At 44.6% G+C, this 25,623-nt stretch overlaps 1 protein-coding gene across 1 annotated transcript in view; it reads right to left on the reverse strand.

Moving 5' to 3' along the window:
• CEP68 (centrosomal protein 68) overlaps window positions 1-25,623 on the reverse strand; it is a 46,574-nt gene that overhangs the window by 18,735 nt on the left and 2,216 nt on the right. The window contains exons 2-4 of the mRNA XM_068232326.1: window positions 10,901-12,183; window positions 6,787-6,909; window positions 3,654-3,750 (exon numbers count right to left, since the gene is read on the reverse strand). Coding sequence (XP_068088427.1) covers window positions 3,654-3,750; window positions 6,787-6,909; window positions 10,901-12,043 — 1,363 coding nt within the window. The 5' untranslated portion in view covers window positions 12,044-12,183. The remainder of the gene's footprint in view (window positions 1-3,653; window positions 3,751-6,786; window positions 6,910-10,900; window positions 12,184-25,623) is intronic.

Below are 25,623 nucleotides of genomic sequence, written 5' to 3' on the forward strand. Positions count from 1 at the left end.
GCCCTATTTTTCTCCGATTCTATAATTATCAGATGGTCGATCGGGGGCTAAGTCAATAGAGGTTTGGGCACCTTTACTTTGTCCAAGTGGTAAAGCCTCGCACACACGTACTAGGCATGTCACCATTGCAATGGTAAAGCTGAACAGATGCGATTTGTTCCGTTGATTTGTTGCGTCGGGGGCAAAATCCCATCCGCTGTTGCAGCATTCGAACAAGGAGACAGGGTCAGGAGGCATTCATTGACCTGCGTGTCAAGTTGCATTTCACATGACTCCGGTATTTCCTCCTTCCAAATCAAAAGGAGGAAGTATCAGAGTCACATGAAGTGCAATGTGACACGCAGGGCAGTGAGCTCCTCCTGACCCTGTCCGCTAGTTCTAATGCTGAACAGCGGCGGACGGAGTATCTTAAATTCACTATGCCGAATTTTACCACATCAGCACCCTTGCTATGCATATTTACGCCCCATTATACTTCACTTCAAGCTCAAAGGCGTAGATATGCGTACGGTTTACTTACCGCCACTCAATCATCGCTCATCTCCCGTTCGCCTTCACCGCAATGCTTTCTTTCCGTGATCGGGGGAATGGGAAACAGCTATTCCCAAACCCCATCACCCTGCTTGAGATAAATCAGAGCCTCCGGCAGCAGCACAGGCTCTGATTGAAAGAAAAACAAAAAACCTACATAAAACACTTTGGTTCCGTGTTCTATTTAAGGAACACAGAAGTTAGTGCAGCACTATCTTGTGGCCAAAAAGTAAAAATAGAACCCAAAGTACGCTTTCAGATAAAAAAAAAATAAAAAAAATAGTTAAAATGTATTTAATTTTTCTAACTCCTTCCACCCTTACCCTATAGAAAAAACAAAAATTACATAAGTTAAAAAAAAAAAAAAAAACACTACATAAAAAGTTACCTTAGGGACTTGTATGTCATGAGGGTATATTACTGTTGCTTTTGTAAAGAAAAGGCTTGTAATTGTTCTAGTATATTAAAAAAAAAAAAAAAAAAAAGAAAAAAGCCACACCTTTATTACCAAACAAAATATCGCCATACATTGTACTTGGGAGACAATTTAAATGTTGTAATAACCAGGACAAATGGGTAAATAAGATGTGTCGGTTTCATCATCAATATCACATTTTCTTTTTAAACTACAATGGCTGAAAGCTGAGAAATGGTGATTTTTTTTTCTTCTCCTGCCCCCCAAAAAAAGCCTAGTTTGTTCCGTAGAAAATAGATAGATCATTTCGGTGTGATAAGTAGCGATAAAGTTATTGGGAAATGAATAGGAGGGAGCGTGAGGTGAAATAAAAAACCTGTGGTACTGAAGTGGTTAAACAGTGCAGTACAACGCTATGGGCCATGAATTTATCACTGCTCCTACCACCAATCGACCTAGATATTCCGACCAAAAGTCGATCAGACATTCTGGGGGAATTAATTCACTGAAGATCAAACAGGAAAATTTTGTAGAGAATCAATGAGGAAATTGAGAAGTTATTTAGTTTATATAGGGCCAATATCTTCCACAGCGCTTTACAAAATATACACAGTCTTGTCATTAATCGAATCCCTACCATAGTCATATGTTCATTGTAATTAAGGGCCAATTTGGGGGGAAGCCAATTAACTTATATGTATGTTTTTGGGATGTGGGAGGAAACCAGAGTGCCCAGAGGAAACCCACACAAACACAGTGCGAACATGTCCTGGCCAGGATTCAAGCCTGGGACCCAAAGATGCAAGGAAAGGGTGCCATCCACTACACCTACCTACTGTACTATGTATGGGCACCTTAAAGAGAACCCGAGGTGAACTCAGCGGAAAAAAAAAAAAAAAAAAAAAAATCAAAAAGGGACGCCTCTGGATCCTCCAGTGGCTTCCCGGGACCGTCCGGCACATCACGACCGCACTCCCCTTCATGCATGAACACAGCCATGCCTGCACAGTAAGACGGCAGGGGCGGTTATGCTCGAGCAGGCACATTACAGCTGGGTACATGCTGGAAGAGCTAGCATGGAATCAGCCAAGACCTCGCTGGATTCCTTTGGGGGGGCATGCACAAAAACAGGGGACTGTACAATGGCATGGGAAGCCTCTACAGGATCCAGAGGCTTCCCAATTATTTCACTATTGACCTGAGGTTTGCCTCAGATACACTTAAGACACTATGGCAGCCTCCATGTTCTTCTCACTTGAACACTTTACTGTCTTGCACAGCTGAGCAGAGTATTCTTCTAACATGCAAATCTCCAGTGATCTAGGAAAGCGATGCAGCCAATGACTAGTCAACAGTTAGTGGGAACAACTAGCTAAATGTTTTTCCCCCCTAGATCTGTGGAGATATGCAAGTTAGGAGAATTTTCTTCCAAATGGTGCCCATACACTATGAGATTTTCTCTGTCAGATTTGAACACGCCAATCTCAGGGGAGGCCTGAGGGCACCAGTCGCTGGCTTGTGGAACCGCAGTACTACAGATTTTTAATAGATTTCATGATGGCACAATACTCGACCTGAGGAAGTGGCTTACGCCATGAAATGCTTCTCTTACAAGTGTTCAATAAAGTTAAGATCTATTGAATTAACCTATAAGTGAGAGCTACTCATTTAAGGTGGGATCTCTTTACTCCCGGATTCCTTTTTTAGTCTGTGCAGATTACATATACTTTCTTCTTCCTGGGCACCTCCTACCAACTAACAATAACCAAGTCCCCCTTAGATAGGGGAACTCCCTCTACGGGAGAAAGATCTCCAAAGAGTGAATTATTTCTTGGAGCTGCGACCACCACACTACATCCAGTACCTCCCTACATGCTACTACGAGTGGTTGTCTCCCTTGCAACCCAGCCTTGCAAGTATAACCTCTACCTGACTACTTGTTCTTTGGTTAACCTACAATAATACACCAGACTGGGCTCCCGGCGTCCCTGTGTTCTTTTTCTCCACAAGTCCTAGTTCTCATAGCGGTTATTGCTGGTCACCTGGGTAGAACACTGAGTTACTTCTCTGGACCAAATGTATGTAGGCCACAAATGTCACAGCACCTAACCTGCACACTTGTTGCAGGACAGTGATGTAGACAGTATTGCAGCTAAAAGCTCTACCACCAGGACACCACAAAGAGGTCAGTATGGTAGCCATCAGAGTTCTCCAGGGCCAGGTGTTCTTTAAGGCAACATGCATCTTTCACAACAACCTGTGAAATAAAAAAATATTTGACATAGCCGCCTGCTCTAAATGCTCTTTTCTCTGATTTCATGCTATCCCAGAATAGAAGTGTCCACATTTGTAGCACTGCTTGGCCTGGCAACCCCCCCAACATGTTCATCCTACCCACATGTCCACGCTTTGCATTGGTATGGAGGGCCAGGTAGACGTTTTGGACAGCGCGGAGCCCTGATGTTATTCCATGAGGGGTGGAGGAGGCACGAGTTATTTAGGAGGGTGGGAAGCAGTGGGCTCAGAACACCAAGACTGCTCAGACACAGCGTTACTCTCAGCTCAGTTATTTTAGGGGGTAATGTACTAAAGCTGAAGTGGAAAGTTGTCAGTATAATATGGGACCTTTGCAGACATCAGGGACTGCACTCATGGAATCTATCTAGGCACTTAACCCCAGCCTGCCTATTGCCAGATTAGCTCTTACCAGAGGAATTGACATCCATGCATTTCACCAGCGACTCCCCATCCTTCACAATATCATCAGCCAGTGTTTTCTGCATGGCTACATCCTTCTTCAGTTTCTGCAACATGAAGAAAATAATTAACACTCAGCTATCATCACACATGTAAGAACACTGCTGGCCTAAAGTCACTAACAAGGCAAGGCACACAGTTCCCTGGATGCTGCACAGGGGCCTCAGCCATCCAAACACTACTCGGGAAATCCAGGTAAATCAAGTATGGATGCCATCACCCATTCTCATGGCTTAGCCAGTTTACATCATGCTTAGTAAATCCATGGTGAGTGAAGACTTCTGCATGGACCCCCTGATAAACGTTCTCTGCTCTCCCGGAAGTCATCAGGTTGTCCTGTGCAGAGTCATACAAAGCAGCTGCTTTCAGCTTGCTATAAGGAAAAAGCAGACACATCCGTGTCTAGAGCCATTGTTGTGCCACTGCTCCACTGGTTTCCTGCCCTTCCGGTTTTGAGAAGTTGACTAGCCAGCGTATTCAAAGCTAAAGTAAATAGGAGGAAACCACAGTGTTTCAATCTTTGAAAGCGTTTTTTCCAAGAACAAAAAAAGGGGGGAAAAAAAAAAAAAAATTTGTCTGGCTTCATTATTTTACAATGGCATGCAGAGATGAAATGACAGAGTGGGCAGATACTACAGTTATCTGGTGTCTAAAGCTAGGTACACGCTAGATGGAAACTGGCCAAGGCAGCCGTTTAGGATCATCTTTGCAAAAATTCTAGCACCTACAGGTGTTCCAGCATCACAAAGATCTGGTATGCCAGGCCTCTTCAAATTTCTAAGTGTCCATTTGTTGTGGTTATGCCCTGCATCTATTATCTCTTCAAGGCCTACCCCGCTGCCCTTACTCTCTCTGCAGAGAACCCTTCGATGCAGCCCCCCTTCTCGTGTCACCACCCCCTCCCTCTAGCTTGTAAGCCTTTGGCAGGGCCTCTCTCCTTGTGCATCATACGTGACTGCGCACTCTACCCACAGAATAATGTGAACTTGTATTATTAGGACTACCACTCCAGTGTGTGATCTGGCATTGTGTTATTACCTGTATTTTTGTATTGTGCTGTGTATCTTATTGCTTATTAACTGTATCGTGTTGTCACCCGTGATTTCCTGTAACCATATTTATTATCCATCACTGCGTAATATGTTGGCGCTATACAAGTCCAATAATAACAACCTCTTGCTCAGATACAGCATGCAGATCAGGGGTCCTACTACATGCTTGTTCCAATTCAGAAACTGAATTCCCCAGAAGATCAATATGATGGCCATGCAATCTGCATTTTATAGGAAATAAGAGATAGTAGCCTCCATACTTCTTACGCTTTAGCTTTCCTTTAGGTTGCATTACAACTGAAAAGGTAGAATTACCATTTTTCAAACCACAAGTACTGATTCTTCTAGTTCTTGCACCATCTGAATCACAGGACAGCCCAGTCCCATTGCTCCTTAGCCCTGGCTGCCCCCTTTACCATGATAAAATCAATAATGCATCATTCTATAAAAATACATATCAAGTATACAAAGCAATAAGGCTTGGGTGAGGTGACTCCAACCATAACTTTCCAACTCCCACCCACATAAGGCTCATAGCTTTCTGAAGAGTTTCTAATTATTGAATATCGTATACAGTCAGTACGGTGCATATAGAGAAAGCTGGGCAGCTTATCTATTTCTGAAAGTTGTGCTTTTCTATTCAGTGGCTTTCAGAGGTTTCACTCGTTTTCCATTTATTTTGCTACTTCCCTTCCCCTCTCCCAGCCTGATTAGAGATGGGAAGTCTGTCCTCTGGTTGATAGATCATAGATGGCTGATTTCTAGGAGTCATTCAGCTCACCCTTGTAGATCTGATAAGAAGGTATGTGGAGGAGGTGAGCTGACTAAAGGTGGCCATACATATAACGATTTTGCAGCCAACCAACTATCTTGTTGGATAATTATTGAAAACGGATGAGAAAAAAAAAAAAAAAAAAAAAGTGAGTGGTGCAATAAGTATGTTAGATTGACGATTCAACCCATTTTGGGCTGAAATCTGTCAAATGTATCAATTGAGCAAGCCGGAAAATCTCTGGCCGGCATAGTTGATTGGGTGCGCGGTGGTAACAGAGTGCGATATGAGGACGAGTGACAAACGAGACGGAAACCGGGCCGCTGTCCCTCCAAATGTTAACGTGAACACCCCCTCCCCCAGTGCCTGTGTATTAACATGTTCTCACTTGTCCGGCTGCCACGAATCCAGCTGCTCCTTCTTACTCACGTCCCACGTGGCTGCCACACTGCATGTGTTGTGATGTCACACACGCCATGTGCTATATGCGCTAGATGTATGGGAACCTTAACTAACTTTTCACTGAATGGCTTTGACTATGTAAAAGTGTAAAATTCCTGTCACCTGCTGGGATTGGAACTTGATTCTTAAAGCAGAGACCCGTACAGATATGTCACTAGCCTACAGGCTAGCCACGTGTGTTGCTATGGAGCAGAAGGAGGGATGGCAAAATGGCTTCTGGCGAGCACAATGGTCTTGGGGGTTTTATGTACATCACTAGAGATATGTTAGAGGCAGGGCGGGCGCTACCATAGAGGCAAAGGGGGCAATTGCCCCAGAGCCTGTAGGAGCCCCTAAGGTGTCTTCCCCCCCCCCCCCATCTTAACTTTTGCTTCCTGGGGCCTCAGCAGAGTTTTTGGCAGAGTAGCATCTCACCTGTGCTGGCAGGCAAGTGAGGCACTACACTGCCTTAGACTCTGCAGGGGCCCCAGGGAGCTCAGTTAAGTTGGGAGGTGATTGGGAAGAAGGGTCAGCCGGCTGAGGGGCCAAGGAGGGAAATTTGGCTGCAACAAAGGGCCCCTAGTGACGCTTTTTGGTCACAGTGTCTGTTGGGAGGGGGGGGGGGGGGGGGGGTTGTTACAGGCTAATTTTGCCCTGGAGCCTAATTGTTGCTAGAACCAGCCCTGATTATAGGACTTCCAAACACATGCTAGATTCTTGGCAGAGGTGGTCCTTATCAGCCACCCCACCAGCGAGTCCATGTGGCTTTATATTGGCATTACACTGTATTTATCAATACTGAGAAATGCACGGCTTACCAGGTAAAGGCTGAGCGACAGCTGAATGCTCTCCGCATCGGGTTTTGGAGCGGTCCAGTTGTCGGTTATTTCTGCCACACTGTACAGCCAGTGTATCAGCTTGCCCAACTGCTGGCAAAATTTCTATACAAAAACAAGATACTGTAAGCTTATAATTATACAGAACCCTTACAGGTTAGTACAGTTTTAAACAGACCTATTAATTACCTTCCCAGACAATCAGTGAAGCATATAACACTTTTCACATAAAATAAGGAATACAAATAAAAAGATAGGACCATGGAAAAGAGCAGCAATCTATTGCCATGGTGAGGTATTCTCCCGTTACTGCATATTTCCCATGCTGAAGGCTTTTGATCTATATGCAAAATGTAACATGGCAACCAGAAAAAAGTTCAACAAAACATTTAACAGCACATGAAGGAAACCGTCTCCACTCAGATGAAAAGTCCTCTTCCGGACTCCAATTGAAAAGGTCCACTGGATATTGAATGCAGGGATAACCACCTAACAGGGGGAATGAACTATACAGGTTGGGAAGAGGCCACCCGTGTGAGTGTAAACTACCAATTAGGGAGTGCTCCTTACCCCTTGCTACAGAAATTAAAAAAGACACTGTATTAACCTGAAAAAGCGGGTAAAACCCAAAAAACGTGTTCATTATTTCTGGTGTCTAATAAATGACTCTAACCTCCATATTGAGGTAAGACTGTCACTTATTAATTCCCAAATTGGTAGTTTACACTCACACTGTGGCGCCTCCTCCCACCCTGTATACTAGGAAAGGTGAGCAGAACACAGAGCGCTCCAAGCATTTCTTGCCCTAGGGCTCCTCCCACAAATACCGGGGGGGGGGGGGGGGGTTACCGCTACCACCCAGGAGAGCCATTCACAATCTTTTGACGTTTTATCACAGAGTTGTTTTGAGGGCCAGTGCATACAGACCTTTTGACTTTAGTTCAGTCTTCTGTTTATATACCAGCTATACAGGTGATTAGGAAGTGGACTGTAAACAAGCTGATCAGCTGACATTTGCAGTCATACTGATGCTAATTGCATCAAACTGAGGTCAAAAGTCTGAGTACATAAAAGGAAATCTTCAAGAAAATGCAACTAATAGTTTGGGCAGGAAAAGTAAAAATGCAGATTTCTGATGCTTCAGGTCACAGAATGCTGGCAGTGTATTTTATTCCTAGAAGAGACACTGGCCAAGGTCAGTTGGTCTTTGCTATAGCGAACAAATGACTTCTGCGCACCCAAACGAGTATTTCGGGCTCAAAATTGATCAGGTGGACATGTTGGGGCACAAAATTGGCTCACAAAATGTATGGGCACCTTTAGATGCAGTGAGGTAGAGTAAGAACCACAGTCAGTGTGATATTGCTGCATTTGACTCTACTGAAGGATTTTGCTTAAAGGTATACTGTAAGGGGGTCAGGGGAAAATGAGTTGAAGTTACCCGGGGCTTCTAATGGTCCCCCGCAGACATCCTGTGTTGGCGCAGCCACACACCGATGCTCTGGCCCCGCCTCCGGTTCACTTCTGGAATTTCAGACTTTAAAGTCAGAAAACCACTGCGCCTGTGTTGCCGTGTCCTCAATCCCGCTGATGTCATCAAGAGCACACAGTGCAGGCCCAGTATGGTCTGTGTCTGCGCAGTACACTCCTGGTGACATCAGCGGGAGCGAGGACACGGGCGTGCAGGCGCAGTGGTTTTCTGACTTTAAAGTCAGAAATTCCAGAAGTGAACTGGAGGCGGGGCCGGAGCATCGGTGAATGGCTGCACGGGCACAGGATGTCTGTGGGGGACCATTAGAAGCCCCGGGTAAGTTCAGCTCATTTTCCCCCGACCCCCCTACAGTATCCCTTTAAGATGCCCACTAATGATACAATCTTGATTGTACAGTCTTACCCCTACTGTATAATTTGAGGGACTACTTAAAGCATCCATTCAAACTATGTTCTCACGGTTTACCCTTTCACAACATAGCAGTGGTAATATTGTACAATCAGGACTGTATCACAGATGGGCACTTTTACTTCCTGTCTCCTGCAATTCTCTCCACGCGTTTTATAGTTCTTTTCACAGCAATCCTAGAGGGGCTGCACTGGATTACTGGATGCTTGCTCTACTACTTCTCATTCGAGGGGGTCTACTCTCCCTCCCCTAACAGAAATAGGAAGAAAGAGTAATATTTTCAACAGGAACAATAGACAGGGAAAACAACTCCAACTCTGGGAACAACATGTTTCTTTTATTGCTGTCTGCGCCTCTATATAGATCTTCCCTGCCCTTTGGCACCCATACAAGCAGTAGGAAGTGACAAAGTCTCCCCAGGGTGGACTCAAGCCTCGTTCACATAATGTAGCGCTGATGGCTGTGTGATCGGAACGCAACACATGCGCCATCTGCGCTACTATGTGCTGCAGATCCCATTCCCCACAGTGAAAGGGATCTGGGCTGCAATTCCTGAAAATGCATGCAGCAGCGTGATAGCACATCACACTCCTGCGCAGCACATATGATGGAACGGTAGAAGGGCTGTCTATATCCTTCGGCCGTTCTTGCATGTCGCACACTATGTGCGCTACAAAAATGTGCACGGCAGCGCAAATAGTCTGTACGAGCCCTTAAGCAGCAATTAAATCCTGGCAGAACATTTTCACCCTCCTTGATCTAGACTATTTTTTTCAGTGAAAGTGGATGATAAAAGTGGAAAGCGGTTGATTCAAACTGAAAAAAGGCTGAGCAAAATGCAAGACCCACATGGGTAACTAAAAAAAAAAAAGTGTACCCGAAGTGACATGTGACATGATGATATAAACTTGTGTATGTATAGTATTAAACATATTAATAACTAGGCTGTTTTACTTGTTTTATTTTGCTGCCTGAAAGAGTTAATTTTTAAGGATGGAAGTGACAGCTTCTGTTTTGTCTGTTTTGTATACTGGCCACTATGCCGGGACACTATACTAGCTATACTGGGGTAACTATACTAGCCATACTGAGGCAACTAAACCTCCTTATACTAAGGCAACTATGCTAGCTATGCCGCCGCACAAATCCCCCCCCCCCCCCCCCGGGAGAAAAATTTGGCCACTTTCCCTGGGCCGGAAAAGGTTGGGGACCCCTGCTTTAAATACCAATTGCCTGGCAGCCCTGCTGGTCTATTTGGCTGCAGTAGTGTCTGAATAACCCCAGAAACAAGCATGCAGCTAATCTTGTCAGATCTAACAATAATGTCAGAAACACCTTATCTGCATATGCTTGTTCAGGGTCTATGGCTAAAAGTATTAGAGGCAGAGGATCAGCAGGCAACTTGTAGGCCTGAAATATCTTTTCTAAGCCTTTTATCAGCTCTTATGATTTGAAAAGCTCTTGCTAATGTAATGCTTTGGGTGTGATCCCACTTGAAGAATGCGATTTCTTAAAGTGAATGTTTATCATTATAAAAATCAAAAAGTCAGATACTCACCTAAGGAGAGGGAAGGCTCGGTCCTAATGAGCCTTCCCTCTCCTCTCCCGGTGCCCGGTCCCGCGCAGGATCCCCTGTGACAGTATTCGACCAGTTCGGTCAAATACTGCCACTTCCGCTGCTGAAGGGAGCTTTCGGGAGCACTCGGGCTTCCGAGGACGGGGCCGCTCCATACTACGCATGCGCGAGCGCCCTCTATGACGCACTTGCGCGTGCGTAGTATGGAGCGGCCCGTCTTCGGAAGCCCGAGTGCTCCCGAAGACCTCCGAAGTCCCTGCGGCGGCGGACGCGAACGGGGGAGCCAGCGCTGCACCGAGGGCACCGGAAGAGGAGAGGGAAGGCTCATTAGGACCGAGCCTTCCCTCTCCTTAGGTGAGTATCTGACTTTTTGATTTTTAAATAGGCAACCACTGGCTTTAAAAATTGCCCATAGCATTAAATCAGCAAGATGCTTAAAAGGAAATAAAATTGACAGCCTCCATATCCCTCTCACTTCAGTTGTCAAAAAAACAAACAAAAAAAAAAAACACTGTACCCTGCAACACCAATTCACTAGTACAATGACTCACAGAAACCAACAAGGTAGGAATGTTCCAAATGGAAGTTATAAAAGATGAATTTACATGTAAAGCTTTTACCTGAATCCTTTGGACAAGAGATTTATTGTCTTGGACGGAAGAACATCCATTCATTCCTAGAAGCATTGAATCAGCCCCATCAAGCATGTCCTTTAGAGATGGAAACCTACTTCTTTCAGAGCCATTGTGGTTTTGGCAAGATGAAAGTTCTGAGAAATAGCTTTGATCTTTGACGTCACCATCAGTAGTTTTGCTCTTCAATGAGCTGCATAATCCCCGATCTACGTCAGTGACTGGCAAACCCCATGCCCGTTTGCAAGCTTTGACTTGATCAAAGTTTGTGCTTCCTTCTCGATCTACATTCAAGGAGAGCTCCTTTAAATGTGTAGCCAGGATCTCCAGCTCCTTCAGGTTTGGTGGCAAAGAGAGATACTCCTCATCAGTATCCAGATCCTTTGGCAATGGTAACACGGCTGTTGTTGGCAGAAAATGATCTGACCTCTGTAAACTTTCTGTAGAAGACCCATGTACATCTACTGATAGCAATTTGTTAAATGTATTATATTTTGGACCATAAAAAGAAGTTGTGGATTCTTTGACTAGACCCACTTTGCCGGCATAAGGCGAGAGGTGCCCATGGGATGTTACATTCGAGGAATCTGAGAGGTTCCGTAAACTACGGTAACCAGGTCTGTTACATAAAGGGGTAGAAAAGGCATACGGTGATCTCAGGCTATTTGTATGAAGAAAATTGTGAGTCTTTAGTCCATGATTGTCTTGATAAGGAGAGCCAAAAGAACCGATTTTACTGTCACATGACAGATTATAGCTACCGGTATCTACTCCTGAGTCATGCAGAAAGCCGTCTGTTTCAGTATCTTCATCCAGACAATACTTTGGATTCAGTGGATATGTATAATCCAGTAAGTCCTGGTATTCTTTATTTGGGTCCCAGCTGGGGGAACCTCGATCAGGACAAGGTGGTGGACTGCTTGGAATTGCACAAGCCCAATACTGTTCTTGTAAACTCTGGGGATTTCTTGAATGTTTTTCATAACCAGCACCCTGGCTAAAATCTGAATATAAAGATTTGCAAGCTGCCCGATACTTCGGCTGGGTTGTTGACGATCCGCAGTATGACCACGAATGGTCCATGAAAGATCTTGGCTTCAGCTGATCCCGCTCAAGGTCATTTTCAGTCATTTTAGTTTCTCTTTCTGTGTGATCTACTGACTGATACCTTAACGTGCATGGAAGAAAATCCTATGCCCAGAAGAATTATTTTCATGAAAGCTTTAAGACATCCCTTCTAACCATAGTACTGAAGATCTCATGGGTTATTCCTAGGGATTCAAAGCATAAAAAAAAAAAAAAAAAAAAAAAAAATTAATAATAATCATTAGTAACATGTTCAGAAAACCTAAGATTAGATTTATTAGGCAAAAGCAAAGCATGTCTCTTTAGGAAGGGAGTACACTTGTTTCTGCTTAAATCTGTGTTTTTCCCACATACGTGTGTTTTGATTAAATGCAAGTCATTGCGTAGCAGCTGCCACGTGTCAATGAGAAATCGCACATGGGCACATATGCTATTCACTTTTTCTCCGGAGATTTCTCCTAGGAGATAATTTTTCATCTTTTGAATAAAATAACTTTTCAGTACTCTGCAATTGAAGTAGTATCAGAAAGAACGTGAAAAAAAGTTAGATCAAAATAATTTTGAATATTTTTAGGCTTCCTAGTGGATTTAAAAGCATTTTATTGATAAGGTGTCAAAATATCACCCAGGAGAGAAAAGGGAATTGCATATAGGCCATGCTGCGCGACATTATGCTGTAGGATTTGTTTTAATTTTTCCCCCAAATGCAAAAATCATGACGTATGAGACATCCTGTTGCCTCACATTGTAATGGGATTTTGCAAGCATGAAAAACGTGTGCTCCCTGCCTTAATTGCTTCAGTTCTTATCTTCCTAATAAAAAAGGTACAAAGAAAATAGAAAAAAGGAAGGCACCAAACTTCATAGAACTATAAAACTACTGGGGGAACTGGGGGTGTAAGCTGACAAATAGGGATACAGTTAACCCCACAAGCAATAACATCAGGGCACGTTGGTATGTGAATAAAGAATGGCCAGTTGACTTCAGGTCAGAGCTCATACAGGGTATTATGGTATGAAAGTACACTTCTGGCCAGGGCTGTGGAGTCGGTACAAAAATCCTCCGACTCCAACTCCTCAGTTTATGAAACCTCTAACTCCGGGTACCCAAAATGACTCCGACTCCTTAGTGTAATACTTACCAGGGCTGTGGATTTTGTACACAAAATCATCCGACTCAGATTCCTGACTCCTCAGTTTATGAAATCACCGACTACAACTTCGGGTACCCAAAATTGCTCTGACTCAGACTCCTCGACTCCACAGCCCTGCTTCCACTCATTCTCCTTAGTGAGACTGCCTAATATGTGTCAGATGTGTAAACCCAACAGTTAAGCCTGATACACACATCCAATTTTGACTAGCCAATAACTGACCAATATCACTGCCCTGTAGTATAAGAGCTAACCTACAAAATCTGTTAATATTCAAAATATGTTGGCACTCATACTACATAGAAGTGTTTAACCCCTTAGGCCCAGGGCACACCAAAACCGCAATACGCTAGCGGTTTTGGGAGCGGATTTCAGAGCGATTCTAGGTATGCTTAGAGAGGTTTTCTAAACATACCTAGTGGTTTTGGGTGCGTTTTTATGTAGCAGGTTACACATATTGTTACAGTAACAGCTGTTACCAAACAGCTTCTGTAACAAAAACGCCTGGCAAACTGCTCTGAAGTAGCGTTTTTCAGAGCAGTTTGCGTTTTTCCTATACTTTACATTGAGGCAGAAATGCTTCTGCAAACCGCAAACGTGCAGCAGGAGGCACGTTTGCGGTTTGCTACCAACCTCAAACCGCCGGTGTGCACCATCCCATTGAAATACATTAGCCAAGCGTATTTACATGCGGATGCGGCCGACGGATCACACCTAAAACCGCTCAGTGTGCGCTGGGCCTTAAAGGAGAACTGTAGTGAGAGGTATATGGAGGCTGCCATATTGATTTCCTTTTAAGCTATACCAGTTGCCTGGCAGCCCTGCTGATCTATTTGGCTGCAGTAGTATCTTGTCAGATCTTACAAAAATGTCAAACACCAGATCTGCTGCATGCTTGTTCAGGGTCTAGGGCTAAAAGTATTGGAGGCAGAGGATCTGCAGGATAGCCAGGTAACTGGTATTGCTTAAAAGGAAATCAATATGGTAGCCTCCATATACCTTTCACTACAGTTCTCCTTTAAACTGCAGTCATTAGAGGATTTGCACGTCATGTTTGCATTTGCACGTTGTGGACATATAAATATAAATGCGTATCTTAGGAAGTAGTTTTGGCGAAAATACACCTTTAGACGTCCATGACGTACGGAGGCAAAACATTCTGAGACACATACAGACCAGTATACCTAAAATAGCTGGAAAATGCATTTAGCTTAAAAAAAAAAAAAAAAAAAATTAGTGGCAGATAAAGAGTTAACAGCGTCCCATCAAAATTGGATATGTATACCAGGATTTACTGCAGTTGTGCAGAACTAGACTCAAATATATCACTCTACCGTGTATGATGTCGAACTCCACCCATATTCCTCTCAACTATCCTATGACTGTGGCATGTGAGAAAATGGGCAGAAATTAACGTCACAAAGTGCATATCTGGGCTAATGTACGATATCCAGGGGGAAGTCCGAACAACCGCAGTGACGGTCAAGTTGTGCTATGAACATACCCCCCTGCTTACTTTACATGCAGCCCTCTGCTCACTTCCCATACAACCCCCACTCACTTCCCACATGCCCCCTGCTCACTTCCCATACAACCCCTGCTCACTTCCAGGGCAAAAATCCACCGACTCAGATTCTGACTCCTCAGTTTAGGATTCCACCGACTCTGACTCCTCTAATTTGCATATTACAATCTTGTTGATTGAAAGTATGTAACATGAAATTCGCCTCTTAACTGCCAACGCTTAGGAATTTTAAAAGACAACTGTAGTGAGAAGGATATGGAGACTGCCATATTTATTCCCTTTAGTCATAGACTAAAACTAGTCCTTGGTAAGAGTACTTGTAAAAGGTACAGACTGGAACAAAGAACATCTATCAGGCCCTAGGCAATGTGACTGTGGGTACATGTAATGCTGGATACACACAGTTCGTTCCCGCACTCTATTCCCGTCGATGCGCTGCTCGATTCCCGTCGATTTGTTTATTTCCGACATGTCAGATTCGTGGTTCGATGGATCGTTAGGTCGATTTGCCATACTTTACATGGAAATCGACCTAAAAATCATCGAAATGCGCTCGTAAATGTTCGGGAATAATCGATTCGTCGGGAATCGAGCAGCGCATTCGATGCGGGAACGAACCGTGTGTATTCAGCATAAGAGTGATATACAGGTGCTCTGCAGGGGAATGAGGAGACTCCTCCTCTATTATACATTCTTCATGTACAATCTGAACCAGGTTTATGGGTGATTGAACACAGAGGTGTTGTCTATGTGCACAACATTCTTAGTGGATTCCCTGCAGCTCTGTGGGGAGTGCATATGTAGAGTATAGTACTACTGTGTAACAAAGTAAACCTGAGACAGATGAAATTAAAGTTTTATATATACCTGGGGCTTCCTCCAGCCCCCTTCAGGCTAATCAGTCCCTCGCTGTCCTCCTCCACCACCTGGATCTTCTGCTATGAGTCCAGGTAGTTGATCCAGTCTGGCGTAGTGCGCATGCACACACTCCGCCGCCGGGATCGTACTACACCTGCGCAGCACTATTGCGCAGGTGCAGAATGCGCCTGGCTGTAGAAGTGGCACGTGGCCTGGACTGTGCTGACTGGCTGAATTACCCGGACTCATAGCAGAAGATCCAGGTGGTTTAGGAGGGCAGCAAGGAACGGATTGGCCTGAAGGGGGCTGGAGGAAGCCCCAGGTATGTATTAAAAAAAAAAAAAAAAAAAAAAAAAAAAAAGAAGCTTTTCTTTTCATCCGTCTCAGGTACTCTTTAATTCGTAGTCACCAAACCAAATGTTAACATATCAAATTATTTGATTTCATGAGCAGAGAGAGTGCATACATTTTTAAATTCATTAGGAGTCGGAGCATTTTTTCCCCGACTCCGGGCACCCAAAATTGCTCCAACTCCAACGTTTTGATCATGGTCTGCACAACTGCTCCCTGGTGTCTGCAGGCTACTAGCCATTGAAAGACGTGGGTTAGGTTAATAATTCCTTCCACTAGTCAGTGAATGTGCGAATGAAAGCATGCAGATTACATTGTCCCGTCACAGAGCAGCTCTGCTCCTGCTTGTCAGCTCTGGGGAGGTCATTCTGTTCTCTGTGTCCTTGTCAGACAAGTTTAAACACGCAAAGATACCCAACCACATCAGCAAGCCGAGCTGTCACTTAGCAATACTCTGCACTCTACTTCTGTACAATGAATACACATGCCAGCACAGGAACTTTACCTAATGCTATAAATTATCAAATAGTACAAGTGAGGGGTGACCATCAGAGACCAAACATCAATTTTTAAAGATCTTTTTCAGCTTCAGCTTCCCGTTTTTAGATGCACACAATAGTATTTTATTAAATCAGCAATGCACAATCTTTTGTGCGTTGCACATCTGTACTTTTGGCAATAAATAAATATACTTAGAATATCTGGTCTGCTGGTATGAGAGACAGATGTCCAATTTCCTCCCCATCACATCACCCACGTTACTCAGGAAGGGAGAAATAACTTTCATCTTCCCTGTGCACACAGATCACCTAATCAAACTCACCTCCTCCCTGTGCAGAGGTATAGCCAGGGTAGTTTAGCCGGGTGCGCCGCCTGGTTAATTTAGGATGCCCAGCAGTAATTCACATACAGTCTGTCAAAGTGGCATCTGTGGGTTCCACCTGGAGGATCTCTGGCTGGGCGGGGCTGGTCAGGGGCTGCTGAACACACACTGGATTATTGGCAGAGGTGGTCATTATCAGCCACCTATGAGGCCTTTAATCTAGTGTGTGTACAGGCCTTTAGCACAGCTTGTACAGCCGTCAGATACAAGCTGGGAGAGAACTCCGCTTCCTCTTGTTCTCACGACTTGACAGGATAAGCGGCTCATTTGTATCTCGGGGACTCCCTGTATGTAAAATGGCAATTCCTTGCCTGTCCTGCTGATTCTCTACATCCAATATTTTACGCCACAGACTAAGGTGTGAATGCTTCGATCACGTATTTGTTTCGGATGTTTGATTCAGACTCTACTTAAAAGGGAACTTAAACAGAGGGATATGGATGTTTCCTTTTAAACAATACCAGTTGCTTGTCAGTCCTGCTGAGCTCTTTGGCTGCAGTTGTGGCTGATTCACACACCTGAAACAAGCATGGAGCTAATCCAGTCTGACTTCAGTCAGAGCACCTGATCTGCATGCTTGTTGAGGGGCTGCGGCTAAAAGTATTAGAGAGAGTAGGATCAGCAGGAGAGTCGGGCAACTGGTATTTTAAAAAGGAAAAATCCATATCCTCAGTTAAAGCGGTATAAAACCCTGACATATTATTCAATAAAAACATGTCTTCCTACTTTTTATATGCCATACGGTTATCATATTTGCTTTTGTGCATAAGTATTATTCATTTAGAAATTAAAAGTTCCCAAAAGTACATTTTTTTTTGCTTTGAGAGCTGCCTTTGCATTTTATTTATTACTGGTTTTATGCATTATGTTAAAGGCAGAAATGCTTTGAGTTTCTGTCTGTGTCCAGGAGCTTCTGCACTGTCAGAGAATGTGTCACATTCATCACTTGATACAACTAAGTAAACACAAGATAACATTATCTTCACTTAGGATGAGTCCAGATTTCTCTGCACTGAACGTTCAAGTCTTGTGTGTAACACTCTGAATGCTGTTCTATAAAAAAAAAAAAAAAAATCTGATTGTATATATTATGTTGTAAATAATTTTTTAGAGCAAAGAAGAAATGCTGGGTTTCATTCCTCTTTAAGGTTCCCTTGAAGCCAGGGAGGAAAAAAATAAATAAATAAATAATAATTAAAAAACACACACCGCAGCATTGCCAGGCAACTGGCACCGTTTTAAAGTAAATACACATGACAGACAGCCTTCATACACAACTCATTACAGGTCCACTTTAAGCTCCTTTCCAAATAGGCCACTACAGATATCCAAGTAAAGATCTAGCGTTGCCATGATGTGGCTGCAAGGGACATTACCTCCCCTCTTGGTGACATAGGGGGTCTCTTTAAAGTGGGCATTCCCTGTTAATGGAATACCGAGAGAGGCAGTGCTGCCATAACTCTAGTTGGGAAGAGTAGGGGTTACACATTGCATGCTTTACATTCCTACACACAAGTGGAAAATAATACTGTAGCATATACAACCTGCCAAGGGAATGACAAGCATCTTGCTATGGAAGAACGAAACAGCACCCAGATAAGGAAACCAGTACAGAGAATGGATTCAAATTTGGGGCAAAGCAGACGTGACGCATTTGAGGAAAAACCACAAAGAGTTCATTCAGAAGCATACAAGTCTTTAAAACCGATTTATGGGTTCCTGTAATTTTAAAAGTGCCTAGAAATGATTTCCTTTAAAGAGGACCTGAACTCAGAACATCCTCTCTGCTCTAAAAGATACACAACAGCATAATAACCTTTAAAAAGCAGGAGGATTAGCCATACTATGCCAGGGGAAACAAAAAAAAACAAAAAAAACACACGTATAAGTAAATACTTGATTTAGTTATATAACATGTATAGTACTGTCCACATTTTGCTTTCGGTGAATTTTATATAGCGAATTAAAGAGAATTTCTGGTGGAAACCAGGTATTTTGCCCAGTTTGAGGCTAAGTTCACAGTGGGACGTTAAAGTCGCGCGTTAAAACAGCATTTAACGCAGAATAACTCACTGCAATGAAAAATCAATGCCCCGTTCACAGTGCACACGTTGCGTTGGTGTTTAACGCTGCACGTTAAGTAAAAGTACTGCATGCAGTGCGTTATACACGTTATTAGCTGCGTTGGACTGTTTGCACATGCTCAGTAATGACTTGGAAGCATACTTTTCATTGCCTGTATTTTTTACTGTATCTGCTGTATGCGACGGTAACGCTGCGTTGCCACTTTTTGGGCGCGTTGCGTTGTAAGCTTGTGGTGCGACTTTAACGTGGCATCAAAACGCAACGTCCCACTGTGAATCTAGCCTGAGGCTAAATACTGATGTAATTACGTCCCTTAACTTTTTTCTTTTCGCCTCCAATTGCCGAGTCACCTCAGCCTTGCTTGTAAACACAAGTGAGCAGAGGATCATGTTTCAGCTAAGTAGCTAGGCAGGGAAATAAAGGGAAGAGGAAGATTATAGATAAAAATAACCCCCAGAATGCAACTGAATGGCAATGGCTAAGGGCCAGTGCTCCTAAGGTAAGAGATAGCTCCAAACCATAACAGCAGAAAAAGTTTTGAAAGTTTTGACTGCAGGATTAGCATCTTTATCACTTAATATATTTAGACCAGTTGCTGCTGAAATTGATTTTTATGGTGACAATCCAGCAAAAACAAAAAAAAAAAAACACACTACTACTACAGCTGATACAAATCCTAAAATAAATCTGCACTGCTTCTACTTCCTGATTCATCATAATTTGTGATTAGAGAGTTTAGCTTGTTTAATTCCCCCTCATTTGTGTCCAAATACGGTAACATACAGGGTGCATCTCTCTGTTTGCCTTCTGTCCTGTGCAAGAGTTCAGGTCCACTTTACAGACTAGCATAGCTACCAGCTGCAATTGTATAGAGCTCCGTCTGTGCGCCGCCTCCTTCCACTTTAAGACACACACACACACACACACACACACACACACACGATTGGGACTCGATCCTCTGAGGACAGTACAAGGCCAAGGATGTACAGATGGGTTGCTAGCCCCCAGGTTTGCAACTCATTCTGTTGATATAGAGGGGGCCCAACAGAGCATGGAGCCAGCAGGGTGAAAAGAGAGAACAATGCCCTTGGTTGAGTCAATGCACCAAGCAGGTCGCTTGCTGTTGCACCCTGGGGAACAGGGCCGATGTGAACGTATACATATAAAAACGGCGGGGGGGGGGGGGGGGGGGGGGGCGCATGGTGAAGCTGAAAGACAGTGCACCCTGATCTAGCTATACCCCTGCCCTCCTACTAAAGTATCCCCACTCACTGATAACCTATCTCTCAGCATAATTTGGGTTCTGGCTAGGGCTATTGTGTGTTCCCAGCCTTACTGAAAATTAAGCTGGATTCCACGGAGCTACCAGGCGAGAGTGCTGAGAGCTTAGCCCCTGTGAAGATATAAAACAAAATAGTGCAGTAAAAAGCTGTAACAGGCAGTTATGTGCTTGCAGTAGCATCTTCCTGCATGCGGAGTAGAGTGGACCACTTGTGCGCCATTTGCAGTGCTGTGTGGCTCAGCAGCTACTAGAACTGGGTGAAGCACACAGAAGGCAGCTGTCACAAGAGTGAGAATAGTCACTGAATGAAAATATGCCTAGTCTAGTGTCAGCTTACAGGAACATGGCGATTTATTCTGCATCTCACGCCACTGAAGAGAGCCCAGACAGCTTTCACTGTGGCCAAGATAAATCCATAAAGCAGACCGTGCAATTCTCTACAAGCTGCTGGTGAGTGCAGAGGCTCATTCACAATGGAAGTGAAACACAGTGCTGATACTTTTATGCAAATTGCTTTGCAATGACTGTCACTTTCAGCAGGTATCGATTGGCACCTTTTGTTGGTGCTGGTGTAATGTCTGATTGCGCTGCCCGGAAGCTCCCCCCCACACTGAGTAGCACGCATGCTCAGTGTGAAGTTAATGATGCTGCTGGAGGTAAAATACTAAATATCTCTGCTTCCACACCTCTTACACTCCCCAAATTTTCAGGGTAGGGAGAGGACCCCCCGAACTACCTTTATACCAAATTGCAGCCCCCGAGCCCCGCTGGTTCAGGAGATAGATTACAGTAACCTATCTCGGGAACCAGCGGGGCTCGGGGGCTGCAATTTGGCATAGAGGTCGTTCTGGGGGTTCCCTCCCTACCCTGAAAATTTGGGGAGTGTAAGAGGTGTGGGAGCGGAGATATTTATTATTTTACCTCCAGCAGCATCATTCAATGGGAACTGTGGCCGCACAGTCTCCTACTGCGCATGCGGGGCAGCGTAAATCCACAGGCAGCGTAATCAGACACAACACCGGCATACATTTTCCAATGAATCCTGAGGGAAGTGACATCACTAGTGTACGCAACCAAGACACCTGCAGGATTTTTGCAAAAGGCAGGGGATGTTGGGACAAGAATGAGGCTGGATGCTTGAATGGTGAAGGGGGACCTAGAGCAGTGATGGTGAACCTTTTAGAGAGCGAGTGCCTATACTGCAGCCAAAACCCTGTTATTTATCTTAAACTGCCAACACAGCAATTCAGACTGAAGTTTTAGGGGGAAAAAATAAAAATAAAATAATTCTGTGGTGCCTAACGTTTAAAATGCAGCAATTACCCCCACATTTGAAATCCACCAATCACTTCACATATGAAATGCAGCAATTACCCTATATTTAAAATGCATCAATCACCTCACACATAAAACACAATGCAACTAACAACTACCGTATATGGAAATCATGCCAAAAAAACGCAAAAAAAAAAAAAAGGTCAGAGTATGTTGCAAAAAATTTTGCAATCATTCCACAGGGACCCACATATATTTGGATGCAAATCCACCCAGACCAGAACACCAGTTACCTGTAAAAAATATCTGAACTGCCGAATTGTTTATCACCCCAATAATTACCGTATTGTTGGACCATAAGATGTACCTTTTCTCCCTCAAAAAGTGTGGAGAAAAAGGTCAGTGTGTCTTATGGACCGAATACAGCGAGTCCCCGACTTCTGAATACCCGCTGATATGAATGCCCGGCGATCCATCTCGTCAGGGACTCCCTGTACTCTGCTCCCCCAGCCTTGTGCGGTGTAATCTCACCTGCTCCAGGGGCAACCTCCATATATAGGCTGTGGCCAATCCATGCAGCATGCATGTGACCTGCTGTGCGGTCAAGTGCAGTGATGTGTAGCGTTGCCTCCATTGCTGGGATAAAGAGCAGCAATGGCACTACACAGCGGCGCGGCATGCAGGGGACACGGTGTGCGGTCACATGCAGGGAAGAATGTGTTGCCTCTCTTGCTGGGATATAGAGCAGCGTGGATGGTGGGGTGAGTTATAAACAAGCGGCAGACAGAGGGACAAATGGGGGACCCGGAGGGACACATGGGAGATGCAGAGGGACAGACGGGGGACTCAAAAGAACACAAGAGGGACACAGAGAGACAAAGGGGACATTAGACACAAGGTAGACAGATTGATGGGGGGGGGAGAAGATCCACAAGAAGCAGCAAGTTTAGCATCCCCCCCCCCCCCCCCCCCTTTATTTTCCACTAAACCTAGGAGCGTCTTATCGTCCCAAAAAAATACGGTAAATTGCTGCATACAAATTATGTTAACACTTACTTTATGCATATTAAGTCCTTACGTACATAGTATGGGCATCTTCCATTAGCAGTAAAGCGATAAAGAAAAAAAAAAACAAAACAATTTGGCAATTAAAAACTTCTATGCAGAAACATAAATCAAATAACTTTAAAGTGTACCTGTAGGGGAAAAAGTGCCCCCAAGAGGAATTCACCTCGGGAAGGAGAGGCCTCTGGTCCTTTAGAGGCCTCCCCTGTCCTCCTCCATCGGCTCATTCCAGCGCTGGGACACCTGAAAGATTGTTCGTCTACAGCTCAAGCACTAGCATGGACCAGCTCGGGCTCCAGCGGAAAAAGCCGAGCCCGATCTAGTCCATACTACTGCACAGGCGCAGTGTGGCCGAACCACGGGGATCTCAGCACTGGATTCAGCCATTGGAGGCGAACAGGGGAAGCCTCTCTAAGATCCAGAGGCTTCCCCTCCCAAAGGTAAGTATCCCCATATTGGGCCACTGCAAACCTCCCAGGTTTGCTTTACACATGGACTCCAGGATGTTTTCAATAAAAACTATTCACCCAGTTTATATCAAGTATATAAACAGGTAGGCACACACACACACACACACACACACACACACACACACGTAAGTAAATAAACAGGTAGACATAGATACACACAACACAACACAGACACACACTATATATAAATATGCACACATGACTTCATTCTAACAAAAGGATGCTGAGGGGAGCGGTTCAGTGCCCGAGCACATAGCTTTGGATTAAATGACAGTCATCATCTTGCACGCTGCCTCTGACTTGAGGAAACTTATAAACATGGCCAAGGATATAAATGGCTGATATCAATATGGCTAGCTATTTCAGGCTTGCCACTCTGTATTACGCAAAACCTTGTTGGAAAACAAATAAAAATATACTAGGTATGGATAACTCCCCGCTTTTGAGCTTGTACACACTTGGAGAAAGGTGGCAGTAGGTTGCATTACAATGCTCTGACACACACACACACACACACACACACACACACACACACACAATGCTGCTGGCTGTAGTCTGTCAATAAAACACTAACTGGCTTTTTGCACCATCATTTCTTGTAATTTACAGCTTCCAAATTTCCAGCTTGCTTCTTTTGCTGTACATTCAGTAAGCTCTTTATTGTGAACTAGTTGACCTAAGCACATTTAAAAACGGGCTCTAGGTCTTTTCACGTCGCCAGTCAGTGCACATGCAGCCACGTGCCCCCGTTCGCCCGCCTCCCTGGCCCAGTCTTCCTGTCCCAACGGCTGTCCGTTGTGCGCAGCAGCACAACACATGGACACGGGGACAGGATGACGCAGGGACACAGCTATTATTATATAGGATACCTGTACACCAGCTAAAGCCTGTACACACATATGAGGTCTTTACCCCTTTAAGATACATACACATCCAATTTTTATCTGCAGATGATAGGCCAATTTTACCACTTCCATGTAGTATGAGAGCATACCTGTTCATAGTATTCAAAATCTGTTGACCCTCATACTACATGGCAGTGCTAAATTTGGCCTGTCATCTGCAGATTAAAATTGGATACGAGTACAGAGCCTTGGGGATCGAGTCCCTATCTCTCAAGTGACAAATTGGAATAGAGTGCTGTACAGATGCATCGCTAGCCTCCAGGCACATTTTCTGTTGCTATGTTGAGGAAGGGGGGGGGGGTGAAGGGGCGATGGCACACAGCAGAAAACACAGAAGGAGGAGAACAATAGGCTCTGTCTACACTTGGACGAGATGATCTGGTCTCGTCGACATATTGGGGCTGCTAAACACACACTAGATCAGGGATGTCAAACCAAGGGACAAGGTCCTCACACATTTTTGACACCTCTCAATTCAATTGATGGGTCTGAATCAGGAAAGGTGTGGTCCATCAGGTAGTACACTTTCCTCTCTTTCTCAGTCCCTCCTAAACACTGGCATTGATCTGGCCCTCCAGGCCTGGAGTTCCACACCTGCGCGCTAGATTCTCAGCAAAGGCAGCCCCGACCACCCAACTCAGCCGAGAACCATTTAGCATTAGCACAAAGCTTTATAGATTATCTAATCAGCCAATCCTATGGTAGATATGTACAAAGCTGTGGGGTTAAGGTGGCCATACATCAGGCGGTTTCGCGGCCAATTGACCATCCGATATGATTATAATTGGGTGAAAATTGGTGCCGCCAAGAACAAGCCCGATTCATCATGCGACCAATTTCAGGCCGAAATTGGTTGAATGTATCAATCAGACATGCTGCAAGATGTAGGTCGTGGTGGGAACAGCATGCGATAAATGAATGAGCAATGAATGCTCATGTAAAAATCAGAATAAGTTTATTTTGCCAAGCATGACTGGGTCCTGCCTGGACACATTACCAAGAAAAGTGGCACGGAAAAAAGTCTAATCAGTTTATTAATTTTGAGTCGGTTGACTGGTTGACCGAATACACTGTGCTGGCTGCAGCTCAGCAGGTGGTGGAAGAATGGAGGGAGTTAAGGAGGCTGCCCACAGAAGGGAAGAAAGAGTCCATGTGTCTAGCAGTCCTGGTAGAGATGGTCCAAAGCCTCCTGCCTAGAAACGGGCCAAAGAAGCAGTGGCCTGGGTGGGAGGGGTCACTTGCAATCCTCTGGATGCTCCTATGCAATCTAAGGGCTGTTAGCATGCTAGTGAAAAGCCCCTTATCACGCCTAAAAATCTTTTGCTGCGCTAATTAGCGCTCGTGCGCAAAGTAACATGCGCAAAACTTTGCACGTGCAAAGGCCAGTGCGTGAGAAACGTCCCATTGGGTGAGACGGCAACGGCGCACCCTATGCGCCTATAGCAGCGCATTGAATGCAACCTTAATGTCGCACCCATGCGACGTTAAGGTCGCATACAATGCGCCGTTATAGGTGCATAGAGTGCGGCGTTTGTCGCATCCGATGCGACGTGTCACGCGCACCGGTACTTTGAGCGCGATCTGATTCAGCTTGGTGCGTGCTAACTACTTAGCATGCCCAAAGCCTTTAGGCGTGCTAACTAGGTTAGCACCAGTTAGTGAATCAGGCCCATAAACTCTCTTTAACTTTGTGGCTGCGCTCCCCTTCACGTAGGAGTGCGACCAGGGCTGTGGAGTCGAGGAGTCGGAGCAATTTTGGGTACCTAGAGTCG

The sequence above is a fragment of the Hyperolius riggenbachi genome, chromosome 4 (genome assembly GCF_040937935.1).
Source record: "Hyperolius riggenbachi isolate aHypRig1 chromosome 4, aHypRig1.pri, whole genome shotgun sequence".
Lineage (NCBI taxonomy): Eukaryota > Metazoa > Chordata > Amphibia > Anura > Hyperoliidae > Hyperolius > Hyperolius riggenbachi.